This window comes from Sinocyclocheilus anshuiensis, unplaced genomic scaffold, assembly GCF_001515605.1.
Source record: "Sinocyclocheilus anshuiensis isolate Anshui unplaced genomic scaffold, SAMN03320099.WGS_v1.1 scaffold330, whole genome shotgun sequence".
In the NCBI taxonomy this organism is placed as follows: domain Eukaryota; kingdom Metazoa; phylum Chordata; class Actinopteri; order Cypriniformes; family Cyprinidae; genus Sinocyclocheilus; species Sinocyclocheilus anshuiensis.
The window spans coordinates 2,031,001-2,047,854 of record NW_015547689.1 but is presented as its reverse complement, the minus strand read 5'-3'; the positions used below and the strand labels follow the sequence as shown (position 1 = coordinate 2,047,854).

General features: G+C 37.0%; 1 protein-coding gene across 1 annotated transcript; it reads left to right on the top strand.

Moving 5' to 3' along the window:
- Window positions 1-2,643: 2,643 nt before the first annotated feature.
- On the top strand, window positions 2,644-8,745 carry LOC107703443 (DNA polymerase delta subunit 3-like). The gene is made up of 5 exons (XM_016506067.1): window positions 2,644-2,781; window positions 3,266-3,321; window positions 3,413-3,515; window positions 4,442-4,481; window positions 7,981-8,745. The coding sequence occupies exons 1-5, from the start codon at window positions 2,725-2,727 to the stop codon at window positions 8,199-8,201; spliced, it is 477 nt and encodes a 158-aa protein (XP_016361553.1). The 5' UTR covers window positions 2,644-2,724; the 3' UTR covers window positions 8,202-8,745.
- Window positions 8,746-16,854: the final 8,109 nt, after the last annotated feature.

The window sequence follows — 16,854 nt, the reverse complement described above, 5'->3', positions numbered from 1 at the left end:
TGGATAGCTGGCCAATCAGAGCACACCTCGCTTTTCAGACCGATGAGCTTTGTAAAAATCGACGCATTTCAGAAAGGCGGGGCATAGAGGAGAAACAATAATGTACAGTATGTGGAAAATAATGTTTTTTTTTAACCTTAAACCGCATAAACACATTTCATTATACCAAATACACAAAATAATGTTTATGTTTTTAGCAACATCATATGACCCCTTTAAGTACATTATTGTAAATGAAATATTATTGTAATATTTGCTTTACATTTAGTTGATACAGCAAGGAAGTTTTCACAAGAGCCATAACTATAAGGTTTTGAGTCAAAATTCCAATTATACAAATGTGTGTAAAAAAGTGTTGTTGAGAAATGTCTTTCTCAAAAAGTGTTTCTCTGTGTTCGGTATGTTTTGAACATATTGTTCAAAAAATATTTTACATTTTTGTGAATTTTATCCTCCAAACTAAAATGTCAATATCACTGCATTTTTTGTGTTGTGCCACATCTGCAAATACTCAGTCAAGAGTCACCTATAGAGACCAGCATCTCAGCAATGTGAGGATCTCAAGATTGTTAAGACACCAAAAAATGATAGCCGTCAGGATAAGCATGTGTTTCAGATCAGGTGATATTTTTTTTTACCATGATAATTTGCTGCAGCCTCAAACACATGATGGTACTCTTTGTGTATTGGTATTTTCTAATTACACCAAATAAGATTAAGCACAGTATGTCCATTCATTCTGCTACATAATTCAATTTTTAACTTAAAAAAAGTGATTGGTGTGGCTTCAAATTCACTCCTCCTTCCAGGGTCACTTAGAAAATACGACCGAGCCTGACCAAAGTACTGCGCAAACGTCCTAGGAGTGCCATCATCATCCGAAGATACCAACATGAAACCTCAGAGTATACTTGTCTTGCTTGTCCTTGCCATATTAGCATTGAACTGTAAGTTTGGGCTTTTTTTGCATTTAGTGATAGAAGTGTTTAAATTGACTAACTTTTTATTTAAGACATTTGTACTTGTGTAAACCTAAAAGTGTTCAGCTTGAACAGCAGAATAACAAAACCCATGGCTAAAAATCATGGATACATGGCTCCAAATCAATTTTGGCTCATTTTACAGGATCTTTCAGTGCTAAAGCATTTAATTTCTTTCTAAGGCAAAGAGAATGAGGCTGTGTCATTTCCCTGGAGCTGTGCAAGTCTCAGTGGAGTTTGCAGACAAGGAGTGTGTCTGCCTTCAGAGCTTTACTTTGGACCCTTAGGCTGTGGCAAGGGATTCTTGTAAGTTCTGGTATATGACTAATATCATAGCAATAATCTGTCACGTCAGTTATAAACTATATTAAAATATTCTTGTATTTTTCCTTTTTTTTCCAGGTGCTGTGTATCACATTTTCTTTGAAAACTGAAAATTATGTTCCTCAAAAGTCCACCATGTGAATCCAGGCTTACCTATGATAATTTTCTGTTTGTACCTTAACTCATCACATGCCTTCATATTTGATTTGGTGTAATGTACATGGAGATGCCATAAGGATTAACATATTTTAAATGGTTTTGTATATTAAACTCTTTGTCCACCTAATAGCATCAGATGATCAAGGATTTCAAACCATCATGTTAAGGGGAATCATAGAGTTTATAACATGGAGGGCCTATGATAAATTGTTCATTTGACTGAATATATAACAGCACTGATGGAATAATAAAACTAATGGCTATTGTTTACCTCTCTGTGAAATTGTGATTCAAAGGCTTTTTAAACACGTTCTCAAATACAATGTGCTTGTAATATGACCTAGGAGCTTTTCTAAAAAAAAAACAGTTCTGTGGTTGTCAACTATCAGCTTGAAATGAAACCAAAGGTGAAAAATCTACTTAACTGACTTATAGTGCATAGAGCACACAGGTTATAGCATTTATTTGAGCAGCTACGGTAATAAGTTATTTCAAATAACTATTTTGAGAAAAATATTTTGTTTCCAACAGACTTTTGATGAAACACGTTTCTGAAAAAAACTAAGATATTTGTTTCAGTTTAAGGCACCCAAAAAGTGAAAAGTCAAACTATTTTTTTGCAACTTAGACTGATCACTGAGTAGAAAGCAAGTGCCATTTTAAATAATACATTAAAACTTTACCATAACCATATTCTGCCCAAATACCTATACATAACTTAAAATAACTAATCTATATAATAATAATATTTATTAAATTATAACTTAAATTATCAAATTAATAAAAAATAATAACATAATAGTAACAAGTTATTGTTGCTAAAAAAAAAAATTATGGGCACCACTGTCTAGTCTAGTCTAGAATAGAATAAAAATAACAATAAACTTGCATTGTTTTACTGTAGTAACTACTACGCTGTTAGTAAGTTACAGATATTTCAAGTTATTTATAGGAATTATGACAGGTTTCATACCATGGTCATAAGTGTTACAAGAGCTCGTCGAATAAAAAGTACAAGAACCTGCAAGCAACTGAAAGAGTTGCAAACCTACTAACATTCTATGATAAAATACAGGTGGCATAAGCATAATAAAAAGCGAATACACGTGTTGTGTTGTGCAGTGTGTTGACTACCTACCTCTGCTATTCGACGCTCTAGCCCACATGACCGGAAGTAAGTACGGTTCAGCAGCAGTTCCCGCGTTTGGCGACTCTTTTAATCACAAGCGTAAACTTGGAGTAGCAGCCAGTCGTTCCGGATATGGATGATCTGTATTTAGACAATATTGACGAATTTGTGAATGATCAAAATAAGATCGTAAGTCGTTCTTTATATTGATATCGTTCTTGTCATCTGTAAATGTGAAATGTCGGTTGAGATACCAAAATGCTTACATGTGACTGCATGGTTGTCTACTTGACTGTCCCGGGTTGGGTACCAAGACAAATACCGGTAACTTACCGAATGATTTTCATGACGTCTGATTTCTGAAAGAATGACACTTACGAGTAACGTTAGGTTCTTTTTAGCGAACGATCCCATGTTGCATCTTATTGAATTAAATCCGACTCTAAGCGAGCAAACAATTCGTACTATCCTTAATGCTAGTGAGAAATCAGTTTACTTACTGACTGACTGCTAGCGTGTAGTTAAAGGTACATATTATGAGTTTTATAGTAATCACATTAAAAATGTAATTTTGTAGTAATCAAGCCATTATTCAGTCTATACAGACGTGTGAGAATAGTTGTTAGCTATATTATCAACTATTCAGCATTTAACGTAAATCTGATTTTTGCAGGTCACCTACAAATGGCTCAGTTTAACTCTTGGAGTCCACGTCAACACAGCAAAACAGTAAGTCCTGTCCTTTTTATTGACACCACTTTTAATATTTCCAAGAATTTGATCTGTTGGAATCACTAATGTTCATGTAACAATTTTGCAGAATGTTGTATCATTATCTGCAGCAGAAACGCAATGAAAGTTCAGGGACTCCACTTCATGCCACCTATCTTGTATCTGGGAAATGTGTTGAGAATGGTAGTACGGTAAGGATTGAGACCTGATAATTGGTTAACCTTTGTGAAATTAATCCTGAACAGTGTTGGGCTAGTTACTCAACGAATTTAATATATTACTCATTACTAGTTACTCCTTTCAAAAGTAATATTGTTACTTTACTTATTACTTTCTGGTAACAGTAATTAGTTACACTACTAGTTACATTACTTTTTCTTCACACCCCACAGAAGTTGTAACTGTGTATCTTCCACATAAAATTGTTCTAGAATGTTACTAACAACATATTTCTGCCTCATCATTTGACCAAAATCCACATTGGATCGCAGTCAGAAGTTATTACAAACACTCAATAGTGATTGGTAGTGACATTCAAGTAGAAGTGTTGTATTAATCTCATTAATTGTCATGTGTAGCTTGAAGCTTTCATTATGTATTTTATCAAATCACATAAGTATGTAAGAAACTGCCAAAAAGATTTTTAATTTGATAATGTACCACATGCTGATCAGAGGGATGTGGGTGGGATGTAATGGCAGAGTAAAGTAAAGCCACAACTTACACAACAGTGTTCAGATCATCTTTTTTTTCCTGACAAAACCAATATAATGCAATATTTCTATCTGCTGAATGTAAGCTTTTCCATATTCCAAGCTTGCCTGCTGCACTGGGGACATCACATGCATGTGCCAGTCGTGAAAATTATGAAAATAAATCTAGGAATTATTTGATTGTTGGATTTTAAATCAGCGGGGTTGTGGCATCAATAGTAACTAAGTAACTAGGCTGTTTTATGGATGGTAACTGTAATATTATTACTGAAATCTTATTAGCAATTAGTTACACTACTAGTTACTGCAAAAAGTAAGTTACTAGTAACTAGTTACTGCCCAACACTGATCCTGAATAATCATTATTTTAAGATCTTCAGTTGAATGTTTTCCATTGCTTTTAGTGCCATAAAGTGTCAGTAGTACGTGAGGACAAGCTTGATGGTAAGATTACCATATTTCTATCTGTAAATTACAACAAATAGCCTTAATCTTGGGAACAAAATGCAATAATCCTGGGCTAAAAAAATGTTAGACTTCTCTGATCTCATAGGTGATATTATATTTATAAATATAATCTATATAATCTTTAATATATTAAATATATATATATATAAATTTCATTTTTGAAAATAAATTCTTCTCTTAGGTGACTTGTGAGAGGATTTTTTTTTTCTTCATTTGAGGGGTGGAGGGGGCATTTTTTAGACATTTTTCAAAAATCTATATTTATCTCACCTAAATGTTTGATCATGTATGTAATTACTACATTTTTGTGTCAATGCATGATCATATTTACCGCAAACAATGCTGTGTTACTTTAATTCAGCGCGTGCAGTGCAGCAAAAATACACTCGGTGCGGAAACGATCTCTGCACTGCTGCAGACGCACCGCTCATAAACGCACTGCCAGACTGCAACCGTGTGTGCAGTGTGAACACTTTAATCCGTTAACATGAGTGCGGAAAAAAATACGCACCACATACGCACTGCAAACAAAGTAATGTGAACCTGGCGTTATGTGTGTGCGTTGTGAGTGTGCATGAGTGCATGGTCTCCAGGAAAGCGCGCGAGCGTTGAATGGTTTAAACACTGGCAAGAATTAAAAAGAAAAAATGCAATTTATAAACTAGTGATGATGCGACACTGCCTCGATAGTGCAAGTGACAATCCCTGTGGTCAACTGTGCAGCGTGCAGCTCACTTATAGTGCAGACGGGATGTGATTTGAAGCCATTTGCATTTTGAGAGAGAAAGAGAGCAGCGCGCTGTGATTCACTCACGCTGTTTGTGAAATTATGTCTCACAGAAACGTATTCAAATTACTTTATAAGTTATTTAATGAAGAAATATGAATTGTGCCTAGGGCTGGGCGATATAGCTAAGAAATGTATCAACGATATAATGTTTCATATCGTTCGGTATCGATAATTATTGACATTTTTTACAACCTTTTTAAAAACAGAGCAATAGAAAAAAAAATTTACATTTAACCACTGTATTTTTAAATTAACTCAATTTATTGAGACAAACAACAAATTTTTTTTTTGTTTTAACAGTCAAAAACTAAATAAAAATTAAACATCTCATTTCTAATGTTTTATATGAATGAATGAATGAATGATGCATTTATATAGCGCTTTACTGTGTATTGTTGTACACCCAAAGCTCTTTACAATCATGTGGGGGGGTCTCTCCTCAACCACCACCAGTATATGCAGATTAAATAGGTTAAACTTTTGGCTTGTCTCCCGAGGCCACAGGCGGGCGCAATGAGCAAAATAATGCAGCACATTAAATTGTCAACTCAAAGAAGTAACTGTCTATAAAAAATGTGCATTGCGTCTAAATTAACTCATTTTTATGTTAGTAGTTGCATAAACAATTATGAACAAAACAGCATCATGTATTTATGCATTGCTTAATACAAAGAGCCGAATCGCCCTTCACACAGATTGCCTTTAACTGAATATGCGTTCTGTGTGAATGGCTTGGTTTCAGTTTTAACCTAATCAAGATCTTCTCCGCATTGAGCTTCTATATTTCTCTAATATTTTGAATGAATAACACAGCAACTGCGCGTCTCGTGGGCTAGACTAACAAAACATTAAACTACAACGTCACTTACATCATCATCACCGCATATCGTGCTCCACTGATGACGCTGCACATCTAACATTGGATTGTACTATTTTTGCATTCAAATGCAAATGTTTATTTTAAATTCTACTAATATTCATTCTTTACTCACAATCTCCTCATCACAGGCAGGCACAGCACTCATGTTCGTGTTTGTGTGTGCTGTCTGCGTCACTCATAGCACGTGCCTATATCGTGCACTATATTGAACATTTTTTATATCGTTATCGATACCGTTTTATCGCCCAGGCCTAATTGTACCTCACCTTCAGCATTATAATTATTTCACCCGCGCCGGACTGAGACGGCGCCGCTGCATGTCGAGCCAAACCTCTCACGGCAGGCACGTCATCAGCTTGTGATTGGTTTTATGAGCTCGGCCTTTTTAGAGACCGCCGATCAATCATCCCAAAGCAATTATCGGCCGATTGTGATCGGTAGCCGATCAATCGGAGCACCCCTATTAACAATTGCTGTAATGACATTTATATTTATTTGACATATTTTGTAAATTAAAATAATGAAAAAATAAATCAATATAAAAAATATATAACTTGATAAAAAAAATCTGAAAAATAAACAAGCATTCTTAGCGCTTTCAAAATAAAAGTCTAGTCGGTCAAAATAAATGCTGGCCAAACAGAAAAGCATATCGCCAGATGCTGAAAAAATGCCAAATATCAGTTGATATATATCGGTCAACCACTAGTCTTGATCAGCTCCACATACATGTACCATCAAATGCATCAAATATGTAATATAAAGGATAATGATTTTAAAAATTCATCGTATTTAACAGTTGGGTTCAATGCGAGCTATGTTTTATCGACAGCATTTGTGGCATTTCTGTCAGTTACCGCAGAATTTTTTTTCTGCTCATCTCAGTTTTATTCTTTTCGTAGTTACAATAAAGGACTTACAGTAGAAGTAAACAGGGCCAGGCAGTAAATATTACAATGCACAGTATTTTAAAAGTTTATTTTCTGTGGTAATTGACATTATGCTTACTCTTTGTTTCCTATTTAACCTGGAAGATTCCTTTAAATAGCCGTGCATAACAGTGACTGGACTCTCTCTTTACTTTTATAAGCACATAATTTATAAGCGCTGACAGAAACACTTAAGCCACTGAGTAAATCATAAGTTATGTGGCAGAAATACAGACAGCTGGCAAACTATTTTTGCTGAAACTGATTAGTCCTGATTATTTTTGACTTTATGTTCATGTGGAGGAAATCTTCGTATTTGAAGACCAAAAGCACAAGTTGATTTATATAACTTCAAACCACTGGTGTTATATTTTTTTTACTTAGCAGTGTCTAATATTACACATTCCTTATTGCCAGTTGTCTGTTCGGTATAAAAACTCTTTGAAGTGGGTTTTTTTTTTTTTTTTTTTTTTTTTTTTTTGTATGGTAACTAAATTAATTTCGTGTTTTTTTTTTTTTTTTTTTTTTTTATTGTATGGTAACTAAATTAATTTCGTGTTTTTTTTTTTTCTTTATTTGTTTGTTATTATACATGATTGACCAGACCCAGATTTATAGTGGAGCCAGGAATGTGTATTGTTCTTAAACCTAGCGTGTTGTCTACAGAGGCAGTACTTTAAGACATAATAAGCACAATGTGAAAGCTGTTAATATTAATTTTAGTGCCTAAGGAACTTTCTTTTGGCCAAAAAGAATGGCAACTTTGCAAAATCTCTATAAAAAGTAAATCCAAGTGCCTATGTATAGAACCCCAAACCAGACATTTATATCTACCACACGCATCTTGACAGTGTCTCTGACTATGAATAACCAATGTTTCTGTTTTCCTAGTGACCGAGAAGGGTTATGTGAGTGAGTCTTACTCTGAGAATGAAGAGGAGCCTGAACCCAACAGTCAAGCCAAGGACTCAAGCTCACTCAAGCAGTCATTTGGAAAAAGAGAGGAAGAGAAAAAAGTAAAGAGTCAGAAGAAGACCTCTACTGCTAACAAACCTACAAAACAGCCATCCATCATGGGATTTTTCCAGAAGAAATAACTTTTTTTATTATTCTTTGATGGACTTTTAAAGGAATAGTTCACCTGGAAATGCAAACTGTAGTTAATTACTCATCCTCATGTTGTTCCATAACATCATGAATCACTGCATAGGTTTTTTTCTCTTCATAAAATTTGTTAAAGAGGAGGGAAAAAATCCACAGAAAAAAATAACACAACATAAGGATGAAGAAATAGTGACTTCATTTTTAGGGTGAAATAACCCTTTAAGCGCTTAATTTTCAGCATTGACATTCCCATGAACCATATGTGATGCTGTAAATATGTCTTCATTGTCACTGTCACTCTTCAGAGACATTTACATAGGAGTTTTTTGCTTCTACATGAACGACCATTTTGTGCTATCTTCACATGCTGGATTTCAGTTCTGTGCCTGATATGATTGTAGTATGTAAATGTATGATCCTGCTGATCTAGCAGATTTCCTTACTATAAGGCAAACTGCACATGGCCAATCACCAATAATTCCCGTACTGTAAGGATTGTCCAGTCTTATTTTGTCATTGTCTATTTTTAGTATGTTGCTGGATAATAAATCAAAAATTCAAATATATATATTTTTTTGTTTGGATTAATATTCTTGTGAAAGAAATATTAGTTGGTTTAGCCAGAAACTTCTCTGATATTCATGAGTGAAGTCATTTAAAAACCTGCTCAGTGGTCAAGAAAAAGTTTTTGTCTTGCCGTCTTTGGTTCCTGTGAGTCAAGTTGTTTTCTTCTCCGAGCTTCATATTTCTACGTGACATCAGTTTCTGGCTCCATAGTTGTGTTGATTTTGGACATTTCCATTTATCAAAACTAAACTTACTGTGTGGAAAGGCATGCCTCTGGAAATGCACATCAAAATCAGTCCAAGCTCTTCTGATCCTGTGCCACAGACGTGAAATTAAGCGTTTTGTGCCAAGACATCATTCCCCATGAACTCACTTTTTTCCCTCAGGAAAGGCTTCTAAACTTAGGCCTGAGTTAGTATGTGCGAGTGAATTCTAGACCAGTGTTCTTTATATTGTTGTAAAACATTTTGTAATTGTGCCTTTAAACCTGAGGTTCAGCAAAGTGAGAATTTCTGGTTGTTTTGTTTATTAAATACTCGGTTTTTTTTTTCCTCCTTGTGATCATTTGATATGTAAAAGAAAAAAAAACTTGACACTAATTACCTTATCCAGCTACATTCTGTGAAGGAAGACAATTTGGTTTTGTTTGTTTTGTGCAGTTAGGTGTTCGCTCGTTCCCTTAGCTCACCCTTGCAGGCCTCTCGCTGGGCAGTCAGATGTAGACTGGGGTGAGGAGCCTGTTCTGGATACCTTATCAAACAGCCGTTTAAAATTTTAGGTGCCTCGTCTGAGAAAATCCTTTGCTCGATTGCATAGCTGTCGTTGGAAAAATGCGGCAATGGTTTTGGCTCGCCTACGATTTGGGAGAGTGCGGTTAACTGTTTAGAGGTTTACCTTCAGTCTTCAAAGGTGCACTTGTTCAGCTACCTGTTTGGATCCTTTTGGTTTGCATAAAACCACTAATACACAACAATAATGGAACATTGTAAAAAAAAAAAAATTAACTGCATTCAATTGAAAAAGTGCATTTTGCACCCTGATTAAGTATACTGGCTAAATTATTAGATATTCATGCCATGATTTACTCATTCTCATGTAATTTCGAACACTTGTGACTTTCTTATGACCCTTTTGACTTTGTTTTGTGCAAATACACTTAATAATGTTCACTCAGAAATTACAGTTACTTAAATGTTACATTTTTGAGTAAAACATTTTCTTGTAAAACATACCCCAATCATTTTTGTTGTGTTAACAATTTTGCTTGTTTTAATAGTGTTGACAATATTTTGAAGAACTGTTTTTGTCTATTTTCTATTGTCCAAAACAACACTGGACCCCATTGACTATGTTTGATTTGTCAAATGATATGTTAGATTCATCAGAAGAAAGAATACAGGTTTGGAGAGTCCTGAGGGTGAGTAAATGATGACAGAGATTTGGTGACCTGTCCCCTAAAGAGCGCCGTCGTCTGGTGAGATAGGATATTACACAATGCTTTTATAAAACGTGAAGAAATATGTATGGAAGAAGGCATCCTCCACACACACACACACACACACACACACACAAAAACACCCCTTGAAAGGGTAACTGGGACTATTTATATCACAATTTTGACTCCTTTCTCACAATTCTGAGAACTGAATTCTCAGAATTGTGAAATGTAAAGTCAGAATTGCAAGATAAACTCAACTCTGAGAAGTCAGAATTTAAAAATATAAAATCACAATTGCAAATAAAAAAAAGTCCAAAACAGTCCAAATTGTGAGATATTTTTTATTCCACAGAGGAAATGAGCTTCCATAAGGTTTATTTTTCATTAAAGACAAAAAAAACTTTGTGGCAAGAATCTTTATTTATGTAACACTCCATTTGTGTAACACTTCAGCTCTTCACTTCTCCCAATCTTGTTCTGTCCATCCATGTGATTTAATGTTTTTGGCCACTGTACGATTTCAATTAGATTGTTCTTGAATAGCCGCTTGGAGGTGGAATGTATTTTTCAGCCCAGGTGGAATAAATCAATAGGCATTTTCAAAATATATCAAGTGAACCCACATTATTAAATTCATACAGGCCTCGGGCACTCTGTAAAGCCATTAAATATTTTTTAGTGCTTCATATTTTGTTCCACTGTCTTTTCTGTTCATGTAAAAATACACATCTGACAAAATCAGAAGGGCTTTTGGAGGTTCAGCTTACAAGTTTTTCCTATTCTGCCATTCCTAACTCAAACGTGACAAATACTATCCGCTCACTACTGAATATTCATTTTAATTAGTTACATATTTACCCATGTGACTCCTCCCGCTTTTGCACATCGACCCTGTTTGTGGTTGGAATAATCCATTAAGCAAGTACTTGAACTCAAGATGTTTGCCATTTTTAAGTTCCTTTTGAAATTTGTACAGTCCCTCATAAAAGTTCATTAAGTGTAAAACAATTAATACAGAGAATCTGCATCTCTGAAGATGCCTTTTAAGTGCGGGCAGAGCTTGCGGGCATGAGAGAGTCTCGCTTTTTAGATCAACGCCAACAAAATACATCAAACAGCAATAACCTCATACTTTGAGTAGTGATTTATTTTTCTAATCCCCCTCACTGTTCTCATGCAGAGCTCTTAAAAGAATAAATCATTGTGTATTAATTGAAAGCAGATTTTTACACACACTTGTCTGACGGGATGATATAACTGCATTTGGCTGAAGAACCACTGTTCTTTGTCAAAACAGGAAAATATGCAGAGCATGATTGGAAAAGGCAGCGCACGCATCACCTTTCTGGGATTTGATTTCTTTAGGGTTATTTTTAGGGTGTGGGGTGCCTCACATCTGGGTTTGTCTTGTTGAAATCAAGCAAAAATTTTTATTTTTCTTACTCTGATTACCAAATGGAGCCTGTGATCGTTTTACAAATGTCACTGAATGCACTGAAACACTACACATGTGCTAAACGTGGCATAAATACAAGCCCTGATTATCTCTAAAACACTTCACATCTTCATTCAGTCATATTAGTTAACCGGCCATATGACACCCATCCATCATGGGTTGATGTGGCTTAATTATTGTTTTCCATGGCAAAGGCTATGCAGTCTGTTCCCACTTAAATTAGTGTTGTTTAGGAGTAAATTTTAGTTATATTAATAATACTTTAATTTTGGCAAAACTTTCACCATTTACACTATATACAGAGTTTCAGTAAAAGGGATGATCATAAAAGGATAGGTCACCCAAAAATTTAAATTCTGTCACCATGTTTTTTAAAACGCATATGACTTCCTTTCTTCTGTGAAAGACGAAAGGGGTTATTTATAGCAGGATCCAAGCTGCTCTTTTCCATAAAATGAAAGTGAATGATGACCATAAGCAAGAAAGATTTTCCAAGGCGTAAAACTCTCAAGAGAGCAACATGGGCATTCTTCAAAATATTTCCCTTCTTATTCCATGAAAAAAAATAAAAGATATAGGTTTGGAACAACACAAGGGTGAGTAAATGATTATGACGACATGCAGGGCATGGAGCTTGGGCGGAGCCGGCAGGGCATGGAGCTTGAGCTTGGGCAGAGCCGGCAGGGCACCAGGCTCTAGGAAGGCCTCCCGGCCTTGAAGGACGGAAGAAGCCTCCTTCTTCCTCCTCCGTTTCCGAGAGAGTAGCACTGCAGCTTCGTCTGCCACCTCCGGGGGCACTGCAGCCTCTTTGGCCACCACCGGGGGCGCTGCAGCTTCATCGGCTGCCTCTGGGGGCGCTGCAGCCTCTTCGGCCACCTCTAGGGGTGGTGAGGCGGACCCATTCTTCCGCAGTTTCCGAGAGGGTGGCACTGCAGCTTCGTCTGCCGCCTCCGGGGGCGCTGCAACCACGTCGGCCACCACTGGGGATGCTGCAGCTTCGTCGGCGGGTATTGCAGCCTCTTTGGCCACCACCGGGGGCGCTGCAGCTTCATCGGCCACCACTGGGGGCGCGGCAGCTTTGTCGGCCACCACTGGGGGCGTGGCAGCTTCGTCGGCCACCTTCGGGGGTGCTGCAGCCTTGTCGGCCATCACGGGAGGCACTGCAGCCCCCTTAGCTGGGGAACGTGCCAAGAACGCCACAAACCCCTCAAAGGATACATGATCGCATCCTGACATGCTCCAGTGACTAATGGGCTCATCAAGGGCATAACTGAATAAGTCCTTAAGAGCAGAGTCATTGTAGCCCAGCCCCTCTGCAGCATTCCTGAACTCCATGGCAAACTCCCTCAGATCAGTCCCTCGTTGACGGAGGGAGCTCAAGGTATCCAGCTGGAGCATGCACTGGTAGAGGGGGCTGGAGAGTGGAGACCGGTAGATGGAGTGAGCCATTTCTCCGCTGAGTCCTCATGTTGGCTGATCCGTTCTGTCACGGTGCGTGTGGAGAGATGAAGCGAGGACTCAAGTGCAGGATGAATGGTTCTTTCTTTTAATAATAAAATGAAACAAAAACAAACTAAAACAACCCAGAGGGGGAAAAACAGACAGGCAAGCTAGAAACTGCACTACACGCAGACATAACACACACAATGAAAAACGACGGATCAGCACAGGATTACAGACACCAGGAGAATAAATAGGAAACCAAATGAGGAGGCTAGCGAGGGAGACACAGGTGGAGCAACTTAAACAATAATGAGGTAACAAGATGGGCGGGGCAAGACAATAGACAGGAGAGAGCACATGGCACCAAACAAACACAACACAAGCCATGTGCTCACAGAAAACAGTGTCATCTGGTGGCCATCCTGGGCACACCCGCTGAAGACTGTGACACCTTTGAGTCTTGTTTCAGTTGCTTAGAGACTGTGAATCTCCAGGCGCCGTGCAGAGCAGCAGTTCAGAGGCAGAAACATTACATATTCGAGTGGTGGACAGTAACCGTAGTATTTTTACTTTGTTACTGAACTTAAGTACAATTTTCAAGCACCTGTTCTTTATTTTATTTTGGGAAACTTTTACTTCACTGCATTTCAAAGCATAATCTCATCCCTTTTACTCCACTACATTTGATAAAATATGACTTGTTATTTTGAACTGTGGAAATCACCACTGAGATGCAATAGCAATGTCCAACTCACGAACAAACTGATTCTTTTTCATTAACCTGTTGATTCGGGTTAAAAATAGCACTGAATGATTCATTTGGGCAGATCCTATTGTAGCTGTTCTCAAGCCAACAACTCAAAAGATTCCATGATCCAGTTAGAGCGGGCATCCAGTAACAATTCACCTGTTCATGACTGACTCAAAATGTGCAAGAATAGGTAAAAACTATAAATAACATTAAAATAACACAAAAAAATCCCCATGCATCTTCCCTGCTGCTGTAGCAATTTTTAAATAATATAAAACTAGTATGTTTGCACTGCATTCTTGTTAAAATCTTAGCTCTTTGCCCCATGTGATGTCTGTGTTAAAATTGTAAGTTTATACTATTTTCACCACACATTCACATGCATTTTGTTTCTTCATTTTAAAGGTGACATATCGTGAAAATCTGACTTTTCCAGGTTTGAAGTGCTATAATCAGGTCCCCGGTGCATCTACCAACCAAGGAAATGTGAAAAAGATTAACCCAGTAACTTTGTTTTGGTAAGCCTTTTTCTGCAAGCGTCTGAAAAAACGAGCACGTCTGATATCGCTCCCTTGGTGACGTGGCAAAGGGATCTCATTATAATATTACCGCCCCTTAATCTGTACGTTTCCAGCCATGGTGCCTTCATTTGATTTCGCAAGCGACAACGGTGTACCAGTTCTAATGCCATTGCAAAAGTTTGAGCAAAACTTGCTAACTGTTCTGTCTTTAGCTGCACAGACGAGCAAACAAGCGATTTATTTCCCAGCTGTTTCCCTTCACAGACATAACCGACGGTTTTTGTAACTCGTGTGTTTTTAACTTAAACTTGTGTGTGAATGAGAACTTAGTTTACTCATGCTGGTGGCAGCTTTCTTTCCATGTGCTTCGGATGTGTGCTCTCAGAAAACCGTATATCAGAAGTTTAAACTAATATGGTTTAAAACGCATGATTTCAGCGGGATAAACATGATAATCAGAACCAAAACAGATGTAAAGGGGTCGGGGAGCAGCAGCTTATTTGCATTTAAAGAGACAGGCCGAAAAACAGCATGTTTCTGCTTCAACTCAAAATAGGCATTTTCAAAATGATATAATAAATGATCTGTGGAGTACTGTGGAGTGGAGTATAAAAGGGGCATAATATGTCTCCTTTAAATACTATATTTTATATTTTAATTTTTTGTTATTTTTTACTGATGAATTATTAGTAACTTCAATTTATATTTTTAAATATTGAATTTTAATGTTTTGATAGTGTACTTTTTGGTAATAAAATAAAATGGTTGCTTATTTGCAGATCAATACATATTCAACGTCTTCATCCACAAATCTTAATTTTTGTAGGATGAAGTATTTAAATTTGCAAAAAAAAAAAGGTATTTTGTTTTTTCATACAGTAAAATGAAAAGGACTACGGAGTAGTATTTTATTAGGATATCTGTACTTTTACTCAAGCATACTTCGTCCACTAGTGCATATTTGTCTGGTTTTATTACCTGCCCTTATCTAGGATGTGCTATGACATAAATCCAAGAATAATAAGGCAAATCGCACTAGCTGGCTTTTAAATAGCTGCCCAACATCGCAGTGATACAAAACGTAACTCCATTTACACTTTTACATGCAACAATGGGGAGAAAAGCTGAGCAGGAAAACTCACACAGAGAACTGACCCATTCACCTGATTTATACCCAGTGACTGCCCCCAGCTGTTCAGATTGCCAGAGCCAAGACTAAGCATGCATAGCTGAATGCTATTTATTGGGAATTCAAAACCTTTAGCCAAAAGCAAAGGTGCCAAAAGAACTACGTTAAAAATCTAATTCACAAGTGTCGAACCCCACGGAGCTGAAACCATTTCAGACTCCATCAAATCAGCACAGGCATAACAAATCGAAAGGTTCTCAACATTACAAAGGGCTCTTTTTGTGAAACAACGGCCTGTGTATACGGATCAAACGGGATGTCCGACCATCCCCTTAAACTAACATACACAAAAGAGAGAAAATGAAATAGGAGCACACAGCAAAATCCCCTTTGTCTCCCTCCAAAGCTGTTCAAAGAGAACAAATTGCCAAAAACTGTTAGATCCAACAGCTAGCGGAAATAATTCACAGCTTCATTGTGTGACTATTAAGGTCTGCAACTGAGGGGCTTCTGTTTCAAAATATTTTGTCAGGCCTTCAGTGAGAGATGAACAGCACCGTCTGGCACTTTGTGTGCGGCCAGCACAATGACTCATTGACAGAAGAGGAAAGTGGGCTTTGGGATCTGGAGAGAGGGGATATTAATCACAACTCCCTGAACTGCCCCAATCTGGGTTCGGTGGCCCGTCTTGGTTCACTGTGATTAACACGACTGAAGAACAAACGATGTCAGGAGCCCATCATGATGACTAACTTGCCGCAAAGGATTGTTCGTTCCAGCTCAAGGTAAACATCCCATCATGTCTGCTTCTCATTTACAACATTATAAAACGTGTCTCATCAGTATCAATGATCACGTGAACTAATGACCCGTTTTAGTATATGGATGTTTGATACCTAAATGCCTGCAAAACCCAACATTATTTACATTTACAGCAAAGAACCTGTGATTCTTTTATACTTACTGCATTAGGCCATAATATGGAAGCCCGTTTCCACCCGCAATAAAAAAAAGGTAATTGTGACTTTATATCTCACAATTCTGAATGGTTTTCTTTAAGAATTGCGAGAAATAAAATAAGAATTGCAAGATGTTAACTCGCAATTACGAGTTTATAACTTACAATTGTGATTTTGTAATTCTGAGAAGAAAAGTCAGAATTGTGAGATAAAAGATCACAATTAACTTTATTTTTTACAAACTTCATTGCAGAAAAAAAAACTGAATTGCGAGATGTAAGCTCAGAATTCAGAGAAAAAAAGTCAAAATTCTGAGATAAAAAGTTGCAATCACCTTTTTTATTTTTGGCAGAAATGGGCTTCCATACCATAATATCTTTTT